At 36.7% G+C, this 21325-nt stretch overlaps 1 protein-coding gene across 1 annotated transcript in view; it reads right to left on the reverse strand.

Moving 5' to 3' along the window:
- LOC110447178 overlaps window positions 1-21325 on the reverse strand; it is a 53054-nt gene continuing 31729 nt past the window's right edge. Inside the window, exons 6-10 of the mRNA XM_021492705.1 lie at window positions 19298-19612; window positions 13503-13640; window positions 11571-11600; window positions 7343-9264; window positions 1-120 (exon numbers count right to left, since the gene is read on the reverse strand). Of these exons, the coding sequence (XP_021348380.1) occupies window positions 1-120; window positions 7343-9264; window positions 11571-11600; window positions 13503-13640; window positions 19298-19612 (2525 nt within the window). The remainder of the gene's footprint in view (window positions 121-7342; window positions 9265-11570; window positions 11601-13502; window positions 13641-19297; window positions 19613-21325) is intronic.

Below are 21325 nucleotides of genomic sequence, written 5' to 3' on the forward strand. Positions count from 1 at the left end.
TTATTCCATGATGGAGTGATCAAAATCTGCCCCTTCAAGTCTCTCGCTGTGAACTTTCAGCTCCTTTTTTACTTCAGCCAAAGAACATTCCATACCAGCAAATTTATCCTCTATTATTTTCTATCGGTTCATGATCAAATCAAGAGTGTCAAGTTTCGAAAGTCTATTGAAAATATCATGTAAAACATTATCGATGTTACTCGCATACCCTGATTGGAATGAGGGAAGGTGATTGGCCGGGCTGTTAGGTGCCGCGCTCAGTTGATGACCCCCGGGGGAGGGTTGTTGAAAATATACTGGATGAGACGCCATGCTATTCATAGGGGGAGAGCCAAATAATTCCTTATGAGCACCCGATATAATGTCACTTGTTGATAGGTCCTGTTTACCTGAGTGCACACTGTTATTGTTGTTAACAAGTGTGTGTGAACCGTATGACCGTGGTTCAACCGATACGGATGACTGGGCGCTATCGTTCGCCTTACGTACTTTTCTATCCTTCTTGCCCATTAAAATTTCACGAAAACAAAATAACTTCAGTGACAGAAATATTTCCAAACTGTGGTAGTATCTTTGACGGATATAAGAAATTTCTGATAAACTTATCACTAGATATACACTGTGTGTCCAATGTGAGCATACCTCGTACCGTGCACGTGCAGCGTGTGATACATGTACATACAAACTTCCCTCAGTTCTACCACTGTCAATAACAAGGGGTTTTTTGTCTAAAAAATGCCACCAATTCATAGATATCACATATATTCACCTTCTTGAAGGTTTTGTGTGGTTTCTGTGTTCTGTATCGACACCAGTTTCAGTTTTCCTCGCGGAGCTGTAGCGCGTGTCAGTCGGGTATTCCGCCTGTTTAGTCCCAGGGATACTGTATATATATACTATTAATGCCAGTCAAACAGACACATACAATCGGTGGAGAGCGCCGAGATACACACAATAGGAATCACTCCGAGTCTGCTTTTGGAATGTAGGCGGGTGGTCTACACGTGATAATGACAATATAACATTTCGAGAATCGATTCTGAAATTGAGAGATTATGATATCATAGTTATTTCAGAAACTTTTCTTCGTAATGATGACAAGATAAACGTTGAGGGATATAAATACAAAATAGACAAAATCTTCACCGCAACGCCAAACGAGGTTCGGGCGGTATAGGTATTCTGTATAACAACGCCAAACGAGGTTCGGGCGGTATAGCTGGTATTCTGTATAACAACGCCAAACGAGGTTCGGGCGGTATAGCTGGTATTCTGTATAACAACGCCAAACGAGGTTCGGGCGGTATAGCTGGTATTCTGTATAACAACGCCAAACGAGGTTCGGGCGGTATAGCTGGTATTCTGTATAACAACGCCAAACGAGGTTCGGGCGGTATAGGTATTCTGTATAAGGAAGATTTGTGCCAATTTAACACCATCGAAATAACAGACAAATCTACGGAATAAACAAACAAATGAAAAATTGTTGGTGTGTGTCTGTTATATACCCCCTGAACAGTCCGCTAGACAAATTGATCCGGTCAACTATTTTAATACACTCATTGGACAAAGTCGGTCGTGGACTACATCTTAGTACCGTATGAACAATTGTGTCGGTTTACAGAATTTAAAGTTACTATGAGTGACGCCGTTTCACAATTAAATGGACCACCAAACAGTCTACCGGATCACTCTATTTTGGAATGTGTATATAAATTACCTGCATGTTATGTCGCTAGTGTCGTTGAACCGGCTACCAAAAACACAATGAAACGTCACAGTGCGAAAAACATCGGCAACTTTTTAATAGATGAAACTAGAATTCAAGCGGTGAACGTTACTATTTCTAATATCGAAAAGTCAATATCGGAACAACGTAATATTAACGAAGTATACAGAGACTTCACGCATTTTATATATTCTGAAATGGAATGCGCCTCCATGAGGGTCAACACGTCGGTAAACCATCGTAAATCAAACAAATCATTTCGTATACCGTATTGGAATGAGGGGGTACAAAAGCAATGGAACTGTGTTTGTGAAAGAAAAAAGTTTGGCTGAGATTTACTGGAAATGGAAACCAAAAACGAACGCTCAAGTATATGTATTGTCATGAAAGGAAAGTATTCGATAAACTACTTCGGAAACACAAACGCATCTACCAACTAACCCATCAACAAAATCTGGCGAACAAACTCAAAAGTAATAATCTTGTGATTTTTGGCGGGAAATAGGTCAGATTGGCATACAAAATGAAAGGATGGAGGTTGTGGATGATAACGGTAACATTTGTGATGATATTCCACGTGTATTAAATAAATGGAAAATGGATTACAGCGATTTGTATAATGAAACCAGTCACGAGGATTCAACGGATAAGTATACATCGCGTGATCACTATACTGCAGAGCGCGACACGAGCAACATTAACCAGCCTATTACGTATAAGGAAGTTGACGATGCAGTTTCGCGCGCAAAACTTAACAAGGCCGCAGGGGTGGACGGCATCCCTATTGAAGTTTTAAAAAATAACGCATGTACGACAATGTTATTCGATATAATCAGTAATTGTTTAATAAATGGAACTGTGCCGGATGAATGGAAGAAAGGCATGATTAACCCTATCATTAAACCGAAATCTACTGTCCCCAGAATACCTCTCTCTTACCGTGGGATCACCTTACTTTCAACCCCGTATAAAATATACTGTGACGTGTTAAATACTCGAATTTCTAAGTGGTTAGAGGCAAACAATCTTATCGAAGACGAGCATAACGGATTCCGGAAAAAAAGAGGATGTCAAGATCATATTTACGTATTACATTCTATTATTAATAATCGGAAACTATCAAAACAGTATACCTATGCCTGCTTTATAGACTTGAAAAAAGCGTTCGACACAGTAGATCGTGATCTTCTATGGATAAAACTGAAACGTCTCGGAGTGAACGGTTATATGATTAAGACTATCAAGTCCCTGTACAAATGATCGTCTCACTGATTGGTTCAGCGTCGGAAGGGGATTAAAACAGGGCTGTTTTGAGGAGGTTAGCACAGGTTTGTTTTTACACATTTGTAGAATTTATTCAAAAATACCAAGTAAACACATTTTTTTTACAGTATCAGGGTCTTGTCTGCAGTTGAAGACTTTATTTCATCATATAATACATACAGATATGAGATCATTTATCCCTACATACCTATCAATTTAGATTTTTTTCTTAGAGATAAAAAAAGGGTCAAAAATGTTTTACAACATCATAATCAAATCGGACAAGATACCATCCGGCACCAGAAAATGGAATACTATATTCGACAACATGGATAAACTAACCTGGTGTAAAATCTACAAAATGCCATTCTGTGTAACAACAAATACAAAACTCCAGTGGTTCCAGTATAGAGTGATTCATCATGTACTTACAACTAACTCATTTCTATCTAAAATTGGAGTAGTTGTCTCCCCTCTTTGTGTACTATGCAACTCTGAACCGGAAACAATTACTCATATATTATGGGAATGTGAGGAAGTACAAAGATTACTAGAAAGTTTTGACACATTAATGGAAGCTCTTTTAGTCCCATTCTCAGTAAACAAAAAATCTGTTCATTTTGGTCTTTTTCATCAGAATTTTCTTCCCAGTAATCGAGTAAATAATGAAATCATCATCATTATAAAGCAGTATATTTACAGAATGAGCTGTTTACATAACTCATTAAATATAAACGCTCTTGTAAACATAATAAAAGACAACTATCAGATTCAAAATTACATTGTTAATGGTAAGGATGAAAAAGCTGAACATAAATTTGAAAATGACTGGAAAAAATGGAACAAACTAATTAAGTTGTAATACATTTTTATTATCATATTGTCATTATAATTATTATCTTAAAGACATACTCAATCATACATATTTTAATTTCTGCCCTTCACAAAGCCGATATATTACCTATATATAATATAATATACATGAGTGAATATCCACCTCTTTTTCCACCATCTCGCCCCAACTCTTCCTACATTTCTTCTCTCTTTTATGTTCTCTGTTCTCCCTTTCTTTTTATTTTCTCAATCTCTTATCTTAATTCCTCTTTCTTATAAAGACAATGCAATGTACTCAGTCGACAGTCTGTGCAAATATATAATATTATATTATATATAATTATGTGCAGATATTGTTTCCAGCATCAAGATATATACCATATGTGATGAAGGTTGATATGTGTTCTATTTTTACAGGAGACATAGCAATGAATGGTTGAGACATATATATGTCAGACACATGGATGGATGCATATATATGGGTAATAAAATGTTATTATGTAAAAAAATGTGACTGTCCTGTGTATAGTGATATCAGATATGAGCTATTCAAAAACGCAATGAACTCCTTTATTTATTTTAATGAACTTACTTCAACTGAAAAGTTGTTTTATTCATTGCAGGATAATGCGCTTCAATTTTCACTTTCTAAAACAATTTATTTTATGATGAGACGGAGGCGGTCGCTTTCAAATGTGTATAAATATACAATTGTAAATTATAATGTATCGCAATATTGATTTAACTGTAATGTAATGTGATGAAGAAAGATATGTGATTCTATCAGGTTTTTTTACATGTAATACACTATGAGGATATATATATATATATTATAGCCATATAGGTCTTCACTTTCATTTTCCACATGATGTACAAGCCGTTATCGGCTTGGCATCTTTTATAAACTCGCTGTATATGATATTTTATGAATGATTGTTTGTGAATTCAATGATGCGTGACACTATAATGAAATATTGATTGATTGATTAATAACCCTGAGTTTGTGACACTAATTAGGAAATAACAGAAATCTGTTATCTAGAGTACGGCTCCATTCCGGACGCTGGACGCTGGCAAATATCCCGGGCACTTAACAATCCAAGGTTCTGAAGGTACACTAATGAGGTGTATACTGGTCCTAATCTAAATCACAGTTACAGGTAAATATATAAGACCAGATAATACAAATTTGAAACGTTTTATTGTCAAAAAAAAAACCCGTCTGCGTTGCTGTTAGGTGAAATACCATTGCATAATCTGTTTTTTGACGTTTTCACCATTCAGCTTATGTGTTCACAGGAGAGCGGGGTCACTGATAAGTTGGGGTCCTGTACATGTAACGATGACTGGCTTGTTTCGCAGGTGATTGATGGCCAAGAAATTTGCCGACAGAGTCATCAATGTACGTTTTTGTTAGAACAAGAAGTCTATGTCTACTATTACGGTATTAGATAATCAGTTTTGACCACATCGGCCTTTGAAAATTGAAATTTAACCCGGGCTACTCAAAATATTTGATGATAAAAGCACGAACTTACTCCGTGATAAAAGTACATAATCTGCTATGTATACTTGGCTCAGAGACATATAAAGCCATAGTAAGTATCACTTTCTTCTCCTTGAGCTTACCTGGACGTTTAATCATTGTGAAAAGATAAATTAACTCCATATAAGTTTTGTTTTGTCTTCTCACTGAAAAGTTTTAGAGTTCGTCTTAATGCAAGTGACTTTCACTTTCGACTTTTTTCATATCATTAAAGCGGATAAGGATAATTAAATATATACAATAAATATATATAAATAAGTCCGATCCTGCCCCGTTTCTGTCCGTTCCTGTAAATCGTCGCCCGTTTCTGCCCTTTCCTGTAAATCGTCGCCCGTTTCTGTCCGTTCCTGTAAATCGTCGCCCGTTCCTGCCCAATCCATATCAATACAATACTCTTAATTCGTTGCAAATCTTTTAACAAATATATCTTATACCCGATAATGATACTTAAACATATCTAATATATATATTCTATAAAGTATACAATAATTAATATATTTCTGCCCGTTCCTGCCCACGTTCCTGCCCGTTCCTGAAAATCGTCGAACCCGTCTTAGAGGTCACCCTCTGACACCGGCGAGAAAAACGCGACTTGAAAGAGAACTTTGATTTTATTTCATGTGAACATTGACAAGTAATTAACAGATTTCTTAAACTTTACTTTTGTTTGGTATCGCGATACACATGTGAATGTACATAACATACAGAAATAACGGAGTATTAGTTGAAGGTGGTCACTATATAGTAGAACTGGAACTAGAATATTTTGTGGGTTTTTTTACCAAACAATTAGACAAGATATTCGTACAAAGGGTTGTTTCCTGTCCCCCAGTTCTTTGCCAAGTCTAAAACAGAACTTCCCTGATTGGTTAGTATGGTTGTTATGTCATACTTATGTCCTGTTGATTCTAGGTACCGTTTTACATGAGTTTCACACTTAGTGAACAGGTCTACATCTGACGTATACCTAGCTATATAATGTAGACAATGCCACCCTTTATTATCTACAGCTGTAGTTAGTGCTGGGTACTACTCACACAGATATTTACAAACCTCCATGTGCCCCAAAATACAACTAGAATGTAGCACTGTTATACCGTTATTATCTACAGCTGTAGGTAATGACGGTAAAACAGTGTTACATGATAGTTGTTACCAGGGACACATGGAGGTTTGTAAATATCTGTGTGAGTCGTACCCAGCACTAACTACAACTGTAGGTAATGACGGTAAAACAGTGTTACATGATAGTTGTTACCAGGGACACATGGAGGTTTGTAAATATCTGTGTGAGTCGTACCGTTATTATCTACAGCTGTAGTTAGTGCTGGGTACGACTCACACAGATATTTACAAACCTCCATGTGTCCCCTAATACAACTAGAATGTAACACTGTTATACCGTTATTATCTACAGCTGTAGTTAGTGCTGGGTACGACTCACACAGATATTTACAAACCTCCATGTGTCCCTCACTACAACTATGATGTAACACTGTTTTACCGTCATTATCTACAGCTGTAGTTAGTGCTGGGTACGACTCACACAGATATTTACAAACCTCCATGTGTCCCTCACTACAACTATAATGTAACACTGTTTTACCGTCATTATCTACAGCTGTAGTTAGTGCTGGGTACGACTCACACAGATATTTACAAACCTCCATGTGTCCCTCACTACAACTATAATGTAACACTGTTTTACCGTCATTATCTACAGCTGTAGTTAGTGCTGGGTACGACTCACACAGATATTTACAAACCTCCATGTGTCCCCACCAACAACTAGAATGTAACACTGTTTTACCGTAAATATCTACAGCTGTAGTTAGTGCTGGGTACGACTCACACAGATATTTACAAACCTCCATGTGTCCCCACCAACAACTAGAATGTAACACTGTTTTACCGTACATATCTACAGCTGTAGTTAGTGCTGGGTACGACTCACACAGATATTTACAAACCTCCATGTGTCCCTGGTGACAACTATAATGTAACACTGTTTCCCCGTTATTATCTACAGCTGTAGTTAGTGCTGGGTACGACTCACACAGATATTTACAAACCTCCATGTGTCCCTGGTAACAACTATGATGTAACACTGTTTTACCGTTATTATCTACAGCTGTAGTTAGTGCTGGGTACGACTCACACAGATATTTACAAACCTCCATGTGTCCCTGGTAACAACTAGAATGTAACACTGTTGCCCCGTTATTAGTTACAGCTGTAGTTAGTGCTGGGTACGACTCACACAGATATTTACAAACCTCCATGTGTCCCTGGTAACAACTATAATGTAACACTGTTTGCCCCCTCTCATTCACTAACTGACATATGTCCTGAGCAAACACACAATTTCTATGCACCACATGACCCTCTACTGTCTCACACTTATCTTTATACAAGGACTGGAGTATAATTCCCTCCACTTTGTATAATATATTCACTCTCCCTCCCTCTACCACACATAACATTGTCTCCTTCTCAGGTTTCACACCCTCCGACAGGAGGAATGAAACACATTCTTCTGAACCAGAAGAACATGCTCCATTTAACAAGGCAAGTTTTATTTCATTGCACAAGTTTTTGTCAACATTCTTATCACTTAGCCATCTGATAAATCCCTGCAGAAACTGAAAATCTGTCCAAACATCTAATGAAGTTATAGAATGATATTTACTATAAAACCTGTCACTTTTCCGTTTACTAGAATAGACAGATTCAAACTCTCTGAGTAAACGTTTATACAAAACATTGTACTGATTATCAGATGATATAACTACTTTGTTTGGAGTGGTTTTTGAGGTAGTTACATAACTGAGAAACTTGCATGGACAATTCTGTATGTAGCCAATGGGAGTTTTTTCCCCATACAAAAGTGCCAGAGTTTCCTCAATGGAGTCATGATTGAATTGGTAACAAACTCTTTGTTTGTCGTTAGGCTCTTTTTTCACCAGCCAACCCAACAGACTATCTAACGACTTCTTCACAAATTCTATTTTCCTCCCCATAGACCTATTGTGAACAAGCTCAGTTGTTGGGGTAACTTCCACTACATCAACTTCAAATGCTGCTTTTAATACATTCTGATCAATATTTTCATTGTGAGAGTCTAAATCATCTTCCATGACTTTGCCTCCCTTAAGGAACAGATACATCAGACCATAACATTTTCCGTCTTCCAATTTAGATAATGAAGATTTCAGAAAATGAAAAGGTCTTTTAAAAAAATTGACCCTCTCTGTTTGCAAAGCAGGTGAATCTCTAAACAACCTACAGCATTGTGGAAACCCAATGTCGGGAGCACACTTGACAATTTCCTTCTCTTCACTTTCTTTCCATGAAACAAAATTATCTTTCGGTTTGTACAATCTTAACAATCCCAGTTTTTCTTTTGCATTTATGTTAAGGACAACAGTGTTTTGTTCAATAAAAACTTTTTCCAAGCAAGATTTATTTAAAGAATTAAAAATTCCACTGCGAATTGTAATGATCAGAAAATTGCCCTCGGCGTGCTCATTTCCACAAAGTTTTGATTCTATGACAGATTCTACTCTTTTCTCCCATTCTTCCACATCTTGTTTACACACAACATTCTTCCCAAAAATATCATCTAAATAAATAACTAATTGTGACATCGGGGCCACCAAATCCAAGTCCTTTATATCATGCAGTTCTAGTGGCTGTAGACGTTGTTGTCCGTCCTCCACATCATGGCACAGCAAACGGAGAAGTTCAAGTGCAATGGATGTCTTCCCATCTCCACTGTTCCCTTTAATTACGACAACTCTGTTCTTCATCAACTTCTTGCGAGCATCGGAGAAACTTTTGGTAGGAGTGTACTTGTATTCTTTTTCGTTCATTATCCTGGCAGTAGTTGTTTCTATAAAAATAAATAATATCTGGTATTGAGGGCACATAACAGTATGAAAGAGCAGCATTTATGATCGAGTATTCAAGGATTTGAAATCAAACAGTACAAATTTCTATATGAAATCTTGGGAAGACTGTTATGTGACAATCTACATTAAAGCAACATTTCTACATATCAAAAATTACTCAATGAATCAATAGGTTCCCACTCCTAACAAAAACTTGTAAAATTTTCTGAAAATAATATGTGTTTGTTGTATTATTGATGATGATGCTGAAAATGTAAAACAAAAAACAAAAAACAAAAAAAAACATGATTCTTCTTTATACGCTAATGAAGAAAATGTTGACTAGCTAGGCGGGTGCTTTCCTCAACTTTGATAAGTGTTCACGGGCTACCGCTCATCGTCGTTGAATTTTACTCAATGACAGAGCAGGTCTATCATGTTTACTTTTTCCAATAGCCTCATATTTGTAATATGCTTCTATTTTCAGTGTCTATACAGATTTCGGTGATAAAACTTATTAGTACTCATGGTATTGGAATTCAGCTTTATTGATTAAAATCATTCTCATCATGTCAGAAACTCGGTTGTCTTTTGAAGGGAAATGAAGAAATGTTGCTTCAACAGACTGTCAACAAAAAAATTAATTGACTGATATTCATTCAAATTCTGAATCTTTCCTTTTCTTTTTGATTACAAACAATAGTTACATTGCTTTATAATTTGATTTAAAGCATTGATGCCAAAAAGCCACAAGATAACGAATTAATTTCAGGCAAAATTTGAAACGAAATCAGAAAAAGAAACGACCCTCAATAGAAATCTCGAAATTAAATCACACGAGTACAATTATCTTAAGAACTGATCATGTGTACCAAGTTATATAAAAGATTGAGTGAAGGCCTCAACCTAGTATCTCCCTCAGCCCCCCCCCCCCCCATATATATATATATATATGTTGTTTAAACTTTTTAGCATATTTGACCCCTGTGAACTTGATAGGAAATCAAGGATATTATATGGGGAAACTTTATTTCACTCTATGACTGGTATCTTCTTGCCAAATATCAAGACCCTGAGTCATTTTTCAAGAAGAAGTTCTTTGATAAACAAGAGGCCTAGAGGGCCTGTATCGCTCACCTGGATCTTTATGCCACGCAATGGTATATATGGTTACGGGGTGGGAATCTGGATAATGTCCAAGTTAAAACAATTCATGGCCCCGCCCCTCAGACCCAGGGGTTATCCCATCAACTGGTACAATATTTAATCTTCAACCACGAAAGAATGCTCTTAACCTAATGTTGTTGATATCCATCCCATTGTTCCTGAGAAGAAGTCGCTTAAATCATTATGGCTAAATAACCCCCTTTTGGCCTGCCCCTCAGCCCCCAAAGGAGTCAGCTCCTCCATTTGTACAATTTTGAATCCCCAACAGATCCTTCCAATCAATATAGTTTATATCCTTCTCTTAGTTCCAGAGAAGAAATCTCTTAAAGCAATATTGCCAAATTACCCATTTTTGCCCCCCCCCCCCCCCCCCCCTAGCCCTGGGGGTCAGCCCTGCCATTCGTTCAATTTTGATTCCCCACCACCTAGGGATGCTTTCATTTAAATATGGTTGATATCCATCCCATTGTTCCAGAGCAGAAATTGCTTAAAGCAATATGGCCAAATTACACCTTTTTCGCCCCACCCTCAGTCCCCCAGTGGGGTAGCCCCTCCATTTCTACAATTTTGAATCCCAACAACCTGAGAATGCTTCCGACCAAATTTCTCTTAGTTCCACAGAAGAAGTTATTTAAAGCAATATGGCCAAATAACCTCTTTTGGCCCCGCCCCTCAGCCCCTCCATTTGTACAATTTCGAATTTCCATCAAATTTCATTCAATTCCAATCAGCAGTTTAAAAGAAGAAATCGTTTTTAAGAAATTGTTGACAACAACTGACCGACTGTTGACAGAAACAACGGTATGGCATAAGCTCACCTTGGTCCTTTGGACCAGGTGAGCTTATAAAATTGATTGGCAGACGACAGATGCTGCACCATAGACGATGCATCAGTTAGCCACAATGATAACTTGACGTAATCACGTATCAAGTTTCATATGGCCTTGATGGATGATAACATGAATTGTTATTGTAAAATACAGGTTCAATTATTCCACATGCTCTTAAATATTTAGACAATGACACTTGAAACATTTCCTCAGTTCCTGTCCCGAAGAGGTTTTGTTCCTATACAAGGCATGCTGTATCTCTCTGCCATCAAGCAAACATCTTCATATCCAACCCTACTCAGCAAACTCACCTATTAAAGCTGACAACTTGGGATCCCTGCCTGTAAAATACAAGGATTCATGCCATAAGATACTTTACAAAGCAACCATTCAGATATAGGACAGAAAATAAAGAGATCCCGGCAGGATGTTGATGCCCAACATCGGAAGATCTTCTTTAGTTCTATCTAGGTAATTTTAATCTCTTCTCTACTTTTGTCTATGAAATAAGATTATGAATAGTAAAATCTTTTGTGTATAAATTATATTTCTCAAATCTTCAAAACAACAGAGCACTGACAAAAGTACTAGTGTATGGAGGATCAGATGTCACCACAGCAACACGCTGAACCAACACACAACCTTACACAGGTCTCATTGTATACACAAACATGTCACCACAAAACTCTGCCCCTGTGATATGGACTGTTGTACTGGTGATGTATATATCCGTGCTCCATGGTGTGGGCAGGTTGATTTATCCCTATAGTTGTAAAGTGGATGCATGAAAACAGACTTTCAAGTAGTGAAGGGATCCTACATACCAGGAATTCAATGTTAAGAGCAAGCTGATAATTGATATTGTTTATATTTATCACAAAGTAACATGCCAATTTTCTGCCGGTCTTCAATTATTATTCCCAATTTTTATCTTTCAGTCCAATTTGACTATACTTATTTCATAATTTAAGTTACAATTTTATTTTTATTTTATTTATATTAATTCCGTATCGGCAGTGTGCTATTTCATTCCGTTTATATACATGCCAGATTTCCTGTAGGCCAATCTGCGAGATTTACAACAATTTTAAAGGAATTCGGGTAAAAGTAAGGGAGGTTTTATTCGGGGTGCATTTCACGGCATAAAACCCTATCTAATTGAAATAAATTAATGAAATTAAGTACAAAATAACTTTTATTTTGACTTTGGCAGAGTTTTATTGAACATTTGAACACTTCTTTGTAATTGCATTTTCCTTTTTGAAGTACAAAACTATCTGAAGTACTGTTTGTGTAGGGTTCAAAATATAATCATCCTTTTTGCAATTTGTATCATAAGAGCAGTTGAATGGTCAATAACAAATCTGAATTTTCTCGTTTTTATACAACAAGAGGCCCAATGGGCCTCAAATGTGGACTAAAACAAAGCTAGAGGCAGAATACCAGTATCGAGGACTATAAGTCATTCGAAAGAACCTGTTAAAAGATTTAAACACATTTGACCCCTTTGACCTTGAAAGTCAAACAAGGATATTAAGTTGAACAAACTTCATAGCCCTTCATCCAAGTATGCAACTTGCCAAATATCACTGACCTAGACCTCTTGTTTATTGAGAGGAGATCTTTAAAAGGTTCATACATATTTTACCATGTACATGTACCATTGAAGTCAATTTGTTTTGTTTTTACATATTTCACCCATGTACGTGACCTTGAATATGGGTGAAGGTCATTCATTTGAATAAACATGGTAGCCTCTCACTCTTAACATTCTACAGACCAACCCTGGACCTTCTGGCTATTCAGGAGAAGTTGTTTAAAGATTTCAACATATTACTAGTAGACCCCTGTGACATTGAAAATGGGAGAAGGTCATTTATTTGAACAAACTTTTGCATTGGTAGCCCTTCATCCCAGCATGATAATTGCCAAATATCATCAACTTTGGCCTTTTGATGATTAAGAAGAAGTTTTTATAAGTAAAAAGTTCACGACGGATGCCACGCCAAGGCATATTAGCTCACCAGGCCCTTAGAACAGTGACCTTTAAATTAAAAATTATTCTCCTTCAATTAATGATAGCTTGTGTCAATCTTGCATTCTTTCTTTTAGAATGAAGCAGACACATTATGACTGAGGTTGTCTGTTACAAATATGTTACCCTGACATTTTGTTACATTGATATGTGATCCTGATATTTGCATTTCTTGTAAAACTTTGTAACTTATTGCTGTCCATCATACCCCTGTTTGCTGATATGTTAAGTTGTTCTTTCACAAATTCGTCCCTGACAGCACCAACTGCATCCCTGACAGCACCAACTGCACCCCTGACAGCACCAACTGCACCCCTGACAGCACCAAATTCCTCTCTGATGTGACCTGTATTGGATTGATAGAAATATAAATGGGTGAAGTTTGTATGGCATAGACGATGATTCCTTTACACATATATAATCAGATATCACCTCCAGGGTGTGTTTGACGCTACTTTTGCTACAAATACTATTCATTATGCTCATCAGTCTCAAACCTCTGAGCCAAGAAAGTGCATGTGGCCATCTTGTATTTTAAATTAACTTAAACAAGAGATCGTAGAAGGAGCTTGGTGCCCACCATGAAAGGATCTTTATCAGATCTACAAAAGATGATCTTATACATTCTTTGATCTTCAATTTCTTACAGTGACTATCACCTAGTCCTATGCTGGAAATCCTCAACAGAAATCTTGTACATTATCTTAAACTTCGTAATGCAAAATGCAAAAAAAATAGGAATAAATTCTCATTAGGGCCAGGGGTATTTTTAATAAGTGGAACATATATATATATAATTTGAAAAAGATTCCTTTGAGTAATTTCTGTGAAATAGAGCTAACAATACAGTCAAATCCAAGATGGACACCTGTCGGCCACTTTGTCATTCCAATCAGTCTCTACAGTAACAAGAGACACATGGGCCTTAACGGTCACCCGAGTCCTACAGTAACAAGAGACACATGGGCCTTGACGGTCACCCGAGTCCTACAGTACTTATTATTGTTGTTGAAATATAAAGTGGAGATAATGATGTCAATCATCCCTACCAATTTGAGTAAATAAAAGTTAAGTATAACGTTAAGTTCAGTTTGTCAGGACCATGAGTTGATCATTCCTAGACCGAGTTTCAGTTAAATCGGCCTATTAGAACTTGATTTTAAGCTTAAAATATTTTTTTTCAAAATGGTGGCCGTGGCGGCCATATTAGATTTCGTACCAAGTTTCAGTTAAATTGGCCAAGTAGAACTGGACTTCTAAGTTTGAAATAGTTATTTCAAAATAGTGGCTGTGGCAGCCATATTTGATTTCTGATTGAACCAGAAAAATAACAACACCTGGTCAGGGAGATGTCAGTTATATTCCCATGAAGTATCAATGAAATCCCATCGACAGTATTTCAGCTGAAGTTGGAAATGTAAAATGTTAATGGACGACGTATAACACACGAAGACGGATATCTATAGGTCACTTAAGCTAAAGCTCAGGTGACCTAAAAATGCACCTAAAAATGCACATCTAGAGACCAAGGGAAGCCTTCATATTGAGGAAAATCCCTCCAGTACTTTCAAGAAATAGAAATATCAAACCTGAACTACCAAAATCCAAGATAGTCGATCAATTTCAAAAGTAATCACTAATCATGCACAACTAAAGGCTAAGGGGAACCTACAAATCAAATTTGAGAGAGACACCTCCAGCACTGTCTTAGAAAGAGCAAAAACAGTCATTAAATCTGACAGCGCAAGTTAAAAACCTTTCAATTGAGATTTAAAAACTTTTTTTCTGCTCTTTTCTGGCTGCTGTATCTAAGGAAGCACAGACATTTTAGAATGTGCTTGGTAACGAGTAGGGGTCTCCCGGGGTATATCAAGAGCTGTTGGAGAACAACATACAGTTGTAGCTCGCCTTTTGGAGATATAGATTATTATAGCAAACATAAATAGAAACACGTGTACAGTAAAACCTTGATATAATGCCCGTCATGTCCCACCTCGCTTACCGCCAACATATTTCAAGGTCCCTTAATTCTGTTTTTCTTAAGAATTCCTTTCCGTCAATTTATTGCCAAACCCCTTTATTATGCAAAGATTTCTTTGAACAAATAGTGGCAATATAACAGGTTTTGCTGTACCTTAACATGTTGTACAGTTCTAATGAAGAGATGACTAGACAACGTGAAATAGTCAACAGCATACTGATTTCGGTGATTCAACACTACACATAAAAACTTGCCCAAAAACTTTAACTAAGTCCAGTTAAGGATGTACACCTCTGAGAAGTCAAAAATTTCCTGTATTAAACTTTTTTTCTTATACGGATTTTTGGAAAAAGGAATTAATGGCATAGTAGAAAATGCAAAAAAATACATATGTCCGCGTGTTCGTTCTTGTGCTATGATCGGTCAAAGATACCAATTTAACACAACATGTGATTTTAGGTGATTTTGGGGTTTTGACCATTTGCAGAACAAATTCATACAATTTCTTCCAAGTGTGTTATCAGATATGTATGAATGTTTGTAGAATTGATGAAAATATTGTTTTCTTTTAAATTATGGAAGTAAAATTTCTCAATCTTATTCTTTTAACTCAGAAAGCCGATTTTAGTTACCCCTACCCCCTATTTTTTAATGAAAACATACTCATTATTTACCATTTTTTTTACAGATTAAACACTTGATATAAAAAGTTCTGGTATTTAACTTTTTTTAATATTTAATGAATTAAGTGAAAATGTGTTCCTCTTTCTAAAACATCTACAAAAATGGGTGGTCAGTGTGCTTCTTTTTTTATCCCGTTATCATTTGTGTTATTTTTTTACTTTTTTCGGGGTCAAAAATCAAAAGTGCTTCAGTTACACTATATACGTAAAAAAATATCAATAATGTATAATTTTCCAGTTTGCTGCATATTATTTTTATCATATTGAACATTATAAAGTTGTACAGCAAAATTGAACCTGCTACAATTAAAAATGGCGACACAATGACAATTTAAGTGATCAATATAGTGTCAAAAATGGTGAAATTTTGGCCTTTTTTGAAGTGCAAGAAATACACATAAATACACATTTCCAAAATGGCCGCCGAATTGGTAATTTTTTTAAATTCTTGTAAAAAAAGTTCTACAAACAACAGGCATCTATTTTTTTGACATATTTTTCAGATGCGTATTTGCTTATAAATTTGATCATAATTTGTTAAATATTACAAAAACCTATTACACCAGATCAAAACGAGACTTGAATGTGATTGAAACCTCAGAAGAGTACATCCTTAAGCTGCTTTTGGCCACTAAAATAAGGTTCAGCACATTACTTACACTCAATACCAATACCCCAATCTTATAATAGACAATGGTGGAATTGGAGTGTGATAATCCAGCACTATCTGGAAAAAACTTGCCCAAAAACTTTAATTTGAGTGAATAAAGTGGGATGCCGACGCCAAGGTGACTACACTAGCCCCCTTTTTCTGTAAATAAACAAGCTAAAAGCGCATTACCCATCATACCAATTATCATTTGTTCAACGTGTGCGCAAGGTGACTCTACTATAAATAGAACACTTTCCTGATTTTGAACCAATATTTTTTACCAGATCAGTTGAATAAAATGGAAATGGAAAACATAAAAAGATATCTTTTATCTCACAAAAGTGGAAATATTAGTCAAATACCACTATTTAAATATTCAATGCACGTCCTGCCCAGATGAACCAGTTTTGCTGAAATCATCCTAGTAGTTAAGGAAGAGTTGTCATAACAAAGATTTTTAACGAAGGGCCATTACTCCTTAAAACAGGAGTATCAGTGGAACTGTTGTATGCTCCCCGAAAACAACTTTATTGGAGGCTTTTCCTGTTTGTGATTATTGCATTTGGTTAGATTTATGACACATATTGGTAAAAATATGTTGAAATGGGGAGTTTGGAAGAAGAAAAATAATGTTTTAACATGTTACATACATGTATGTGTCTGACACATAGCATATGCTTCACCTATGAAATATGAAGGCATAATTTACTGATAATTAATGTATTCTATCTACTATATACCACAAGTTATGCGTGTCTATGAGTATTTTGGTATTGTAAATTTTGTGGGAGATTAAGCAAAGGGCAAGAACTCTGTAAATGACGGGTTGCAGACCTTGAATTAAGTACACTGTACATCTCCTTAGTGCGACTGATGAACACACAAAGGTTCATGATCCTAGTTTAAATGCAGGCAAAGTTATGCTCCCGACACAACATTCTAGCAAAGGGCAATATCTTTGTAAATAAGGCGCAGTTGGCCCTAAATCTGGCACAGTGCACATCGCCTTAGTATGAGTGATGTACACACCAAGATTCATGATCCTACCTTAAATGCGGGTAAAGTTATGCTCCTGACAAAGGGCGGACAAAGCGGCAACTATATGTTCCTCCGAAAATTTTCGGGTAGCATAAAAATGAACAAGGTCCATAATTCCTTTTTAAAGGGTCGGAATGAAAAAGTACTTCTTGGATTCACAACACCAGGGGGCAGTTACCATATCTGTAAACTTTGAAAACGGTCCAGTAGATCAGGAGAAGTTGTCAGGACAAGGATTTTTCAAGAAAGGGCCATAACTCAATAACAACGGGTTGGGGTATATCTAGTAACTTCATTGGGGGGGGNGGGGAGGGTATAATAAGGTAGCATTTGACTAATGCTGACGCCTAACTTGTTATATATCCTGCTACATGTAGTAATAACTCCAATTATTTTCATGAGAACAGTTCAAATATCAAGTTTCACATTGTTGACTACACACCTGGGACTGTTTTGCTAGTAAAGCCTCTACACGACTAAGACTTAGAGTTCATAATAAAGTAGTCATGTGTGGATGCAGGTCTATGCAGGTTAAAGACTGATAACTTATAAGATTTATTGTAGATTTTCAGTGATATATTTTTTATTTTTGATACACAATTTTAGAGAATGTTCGATAAGTAACAACCAGCTTTGCAGGGTTTCAGTCTTTAGGTAAGTACGTTTGATTTTTGATATCATTTGCTGATCAGGGTGCGCGATGTATTGAATCGCATGATGGTCAGTGGTAGAATGATAACCGGTTGGACAGGTAATGACTTTTTATACCAGGAAGAATCATACTCGTTACCAAGCAAGCACAAACTAAAATGTTAGTGCTTCCTTATAAATAATAACTAGCAGAGATCGTCACTGGGGAACAACTCAAAACCAGATAAAAAAAAAAAAAAAATCTCAAATGAAAGGTTTTGAACTTGCTCTTTCAGATTAAACTGTCAAAATCCAAGATGGCTGTCGTTTCGCCATCTGATCAGTCTCAAAAGTCAACATGCACAACTAAGGACCAAGGGTAGCCTATACATATATTTTGAGAAAGATCCCTCAATTACTTTCTAAAAAATAGTGATAACAAACCTTAACTGTCAAAATCTACGATGGCTGTCTATCGGCCTTTTTGTTTCTCTGATCAGTCTCAATATATTTAGTTGCTATGCACAACTAAGTACCAAAGGGAACTTGTATATTAAATTTGAGAAAGATCCATCCAGTACCTTTTTGAGAAACAACAATAACACAAATTGTTGAAGGATGGACGCACAGACTATTAACCACTGATGCTGGGCGATTTTGAATCAGAGGGGGCTGAAAATAACATGTGCAGCACATGTTCTGACTAGGGAATGATTATTAAAGAAGGGGCCCATTTGGCCTGTAACACTCACCTGTTATTCATCTATCATCTGTGACCTTCAAAACGAGTACAGGCCAATTTGTTTTTAATAGTCTACATGTAAGTACCATTACTCTATACATTACAGGTCTATGTATTAAGCTTAAACACTGTTTTACTAAATTAAATGACCATGAAACACTGATGGAATTAATATAAAATACTTATAAACTTTGGCCTAGATTGTTCCTCGCTGATATGGTTAGATATTATAAAAGGTATTGTAACCTGAGTCCAAATGAACAAGGTAAAAACTTACCCTGAAGGTCAGCCATATCTGTTTGCATGGCATCCTGTTTGACAGACATACCAGCCATATCTGTTTGCATGGCGTCCTGTTTGACAGACATACCAGCCATATCTGTTTGCATGGCGTCCTGTTTGACAGACATACCAGCCATATCTGTTTGCATGGCGTCCTGTTTGACAGACATACCAGCCATATCTGTTTGCATGGCGTCCTGTTTGACAGACATACCAGCCATATCTGTTTGCATGGCGTCCTGTTTGACAGACATACCAGCCATACCTGTTTGCATGGCCTCCTGTTTGACAGACATACCAGCCATCTTCCCTGAAGAGACAGATGAATATATAATTAAAGATAATATGGCTTCCGGTACTATCTCACCCGTAAATCTGCATAAATAGGACACTTAAGGATGAAGTGAAACTCATCCTCAATGTCATGAGTATCACATAATGTACAAACTCTACTGGACCTAGCTAAATTATTGTATCTTCCACTTTCAATATTGAGTTTATGAGAGCTTAAGCGAATACATGAAATACTGTTCTTATACAACTGATCAATAGGTTTTCTCAGGTAGTATTGCAGACCAAAAGTATCTACTAAATGCTGATACAATGTTCCTTTTGGGGAATTCTGTATTTTTGACAAAATTTCTTGTACATGTATATCATAAAATGTGTGCTCTATTAACTTATACACAATCTTGCTTTCATAGCAGTTATTCAATAAATACTCTAATCCTAACTTATTCAATTCTGATTGTATATTTATAATCCGATCATCATTATCTAATATTCTCTGTTCATAACATGCTTTCAATATACAATTTTCTTTTTCTTTCACTTTAACCCAGTATTTCAATATTTTCATTTTCCGAACTATATACATTGGAAGTCTACCTAATTCGTAATATACAAGGTCATCACATGTATTTTAACCCACACCTGGTGTTCTTTTACAGAAATATGTATGAACTTTTTCCACTTTAAAAATAAAACATGCAGCCCAACTAAGGATCATGGGGAACATACATATCAAATTATAGAAAGATCCCTTAAGTTCTCCCTGAGAAATAGCACTAACCATATTATTATTATTATCAATGCTAAACGGCCCATCAACACAAAATAGGTCATTAGGGCTAAAAAATGGTCGACAAAAACAAATGCTTAATCAAATTTTAAAGGTGTGAAAAAGGTGAAAGAACAAAGAGGAAGAAAAGAGAAAGGACGGAATAATCTACACTATATACATGGATTTACCACGGCCCGACCATTCCAGAGGAATGCATAAAGAGCTGGCTGAAGGCAAACACCTGTATACCAAACCCCCAGGAAGGAATGCACAACGGTGCAAGCCTAGCATTTGCATCCCGGCCAAAGGACGGTGCTGCTTTGTTTGACCTCTCCCTTTCAACCTGTTTAGCTTGGGTGACCCTACCACGAGCACAAAGCCCCAACCAGTATAGCTATCCAGGTCATTGAGGTACTCAATCCCCCCACCATGGAAAGGTGCAGCGACTAGGGGGAGCACTAACAAACCTTCAATGTCAAAATCCAAGATGGCAACCTGTTGGCCATTTTGTTTATCTGATCAGTGTCAAAAGTAAACATGCACAACTTCAGACCAAGTGGAACCTACATGTCAAATTTGATAAAGATCGTACTTCCTGTGAAATAGCAATAACAAATTAACATCAAAATCCAAGATGGCAGCCTGTCGGCCCTTTTGTTCATCCGATCAGTCCCAACAGTGAACATGCACAACAAGGGGAATTTTCATATCAAATTTGAGAAAGATCCCTTCAGAAGGTACTTTCTGATAAAAAGCCGTAACAAGAATAACAAGAAAAGACGGATTACGGATGGACGGACCACAGAACACGGACCGCAGTCCACAGATGGAGGGCAATTTGAATAGCCCACCAACAGATGATGGTAGGCTAAAACATAGCCAGTCGATAATTTCCTCCTTCTGTAATATTGGTTTGGGTGAAAAATAGCTAGCTAACTCTTACCCCCATAGTAATGTTTG

Source organism: Mizuhopecten yessoensis, unplaced genomic scaffold (genome assembly GCF_002113885.1).
Source record: "Mizuhopecten yessoensis strain PY_sf001 unplaced genomic scaffold, ASM211388v2 scaffold377, whole genome shotgun sequence".
NCBI classification, from domain to species: Eukaryota; Metazoa; Mollusca; class Bivalvia; order Pectinida; family Pectinidae; genus Mizuhopecten; species Mizuhopecten yessoensis.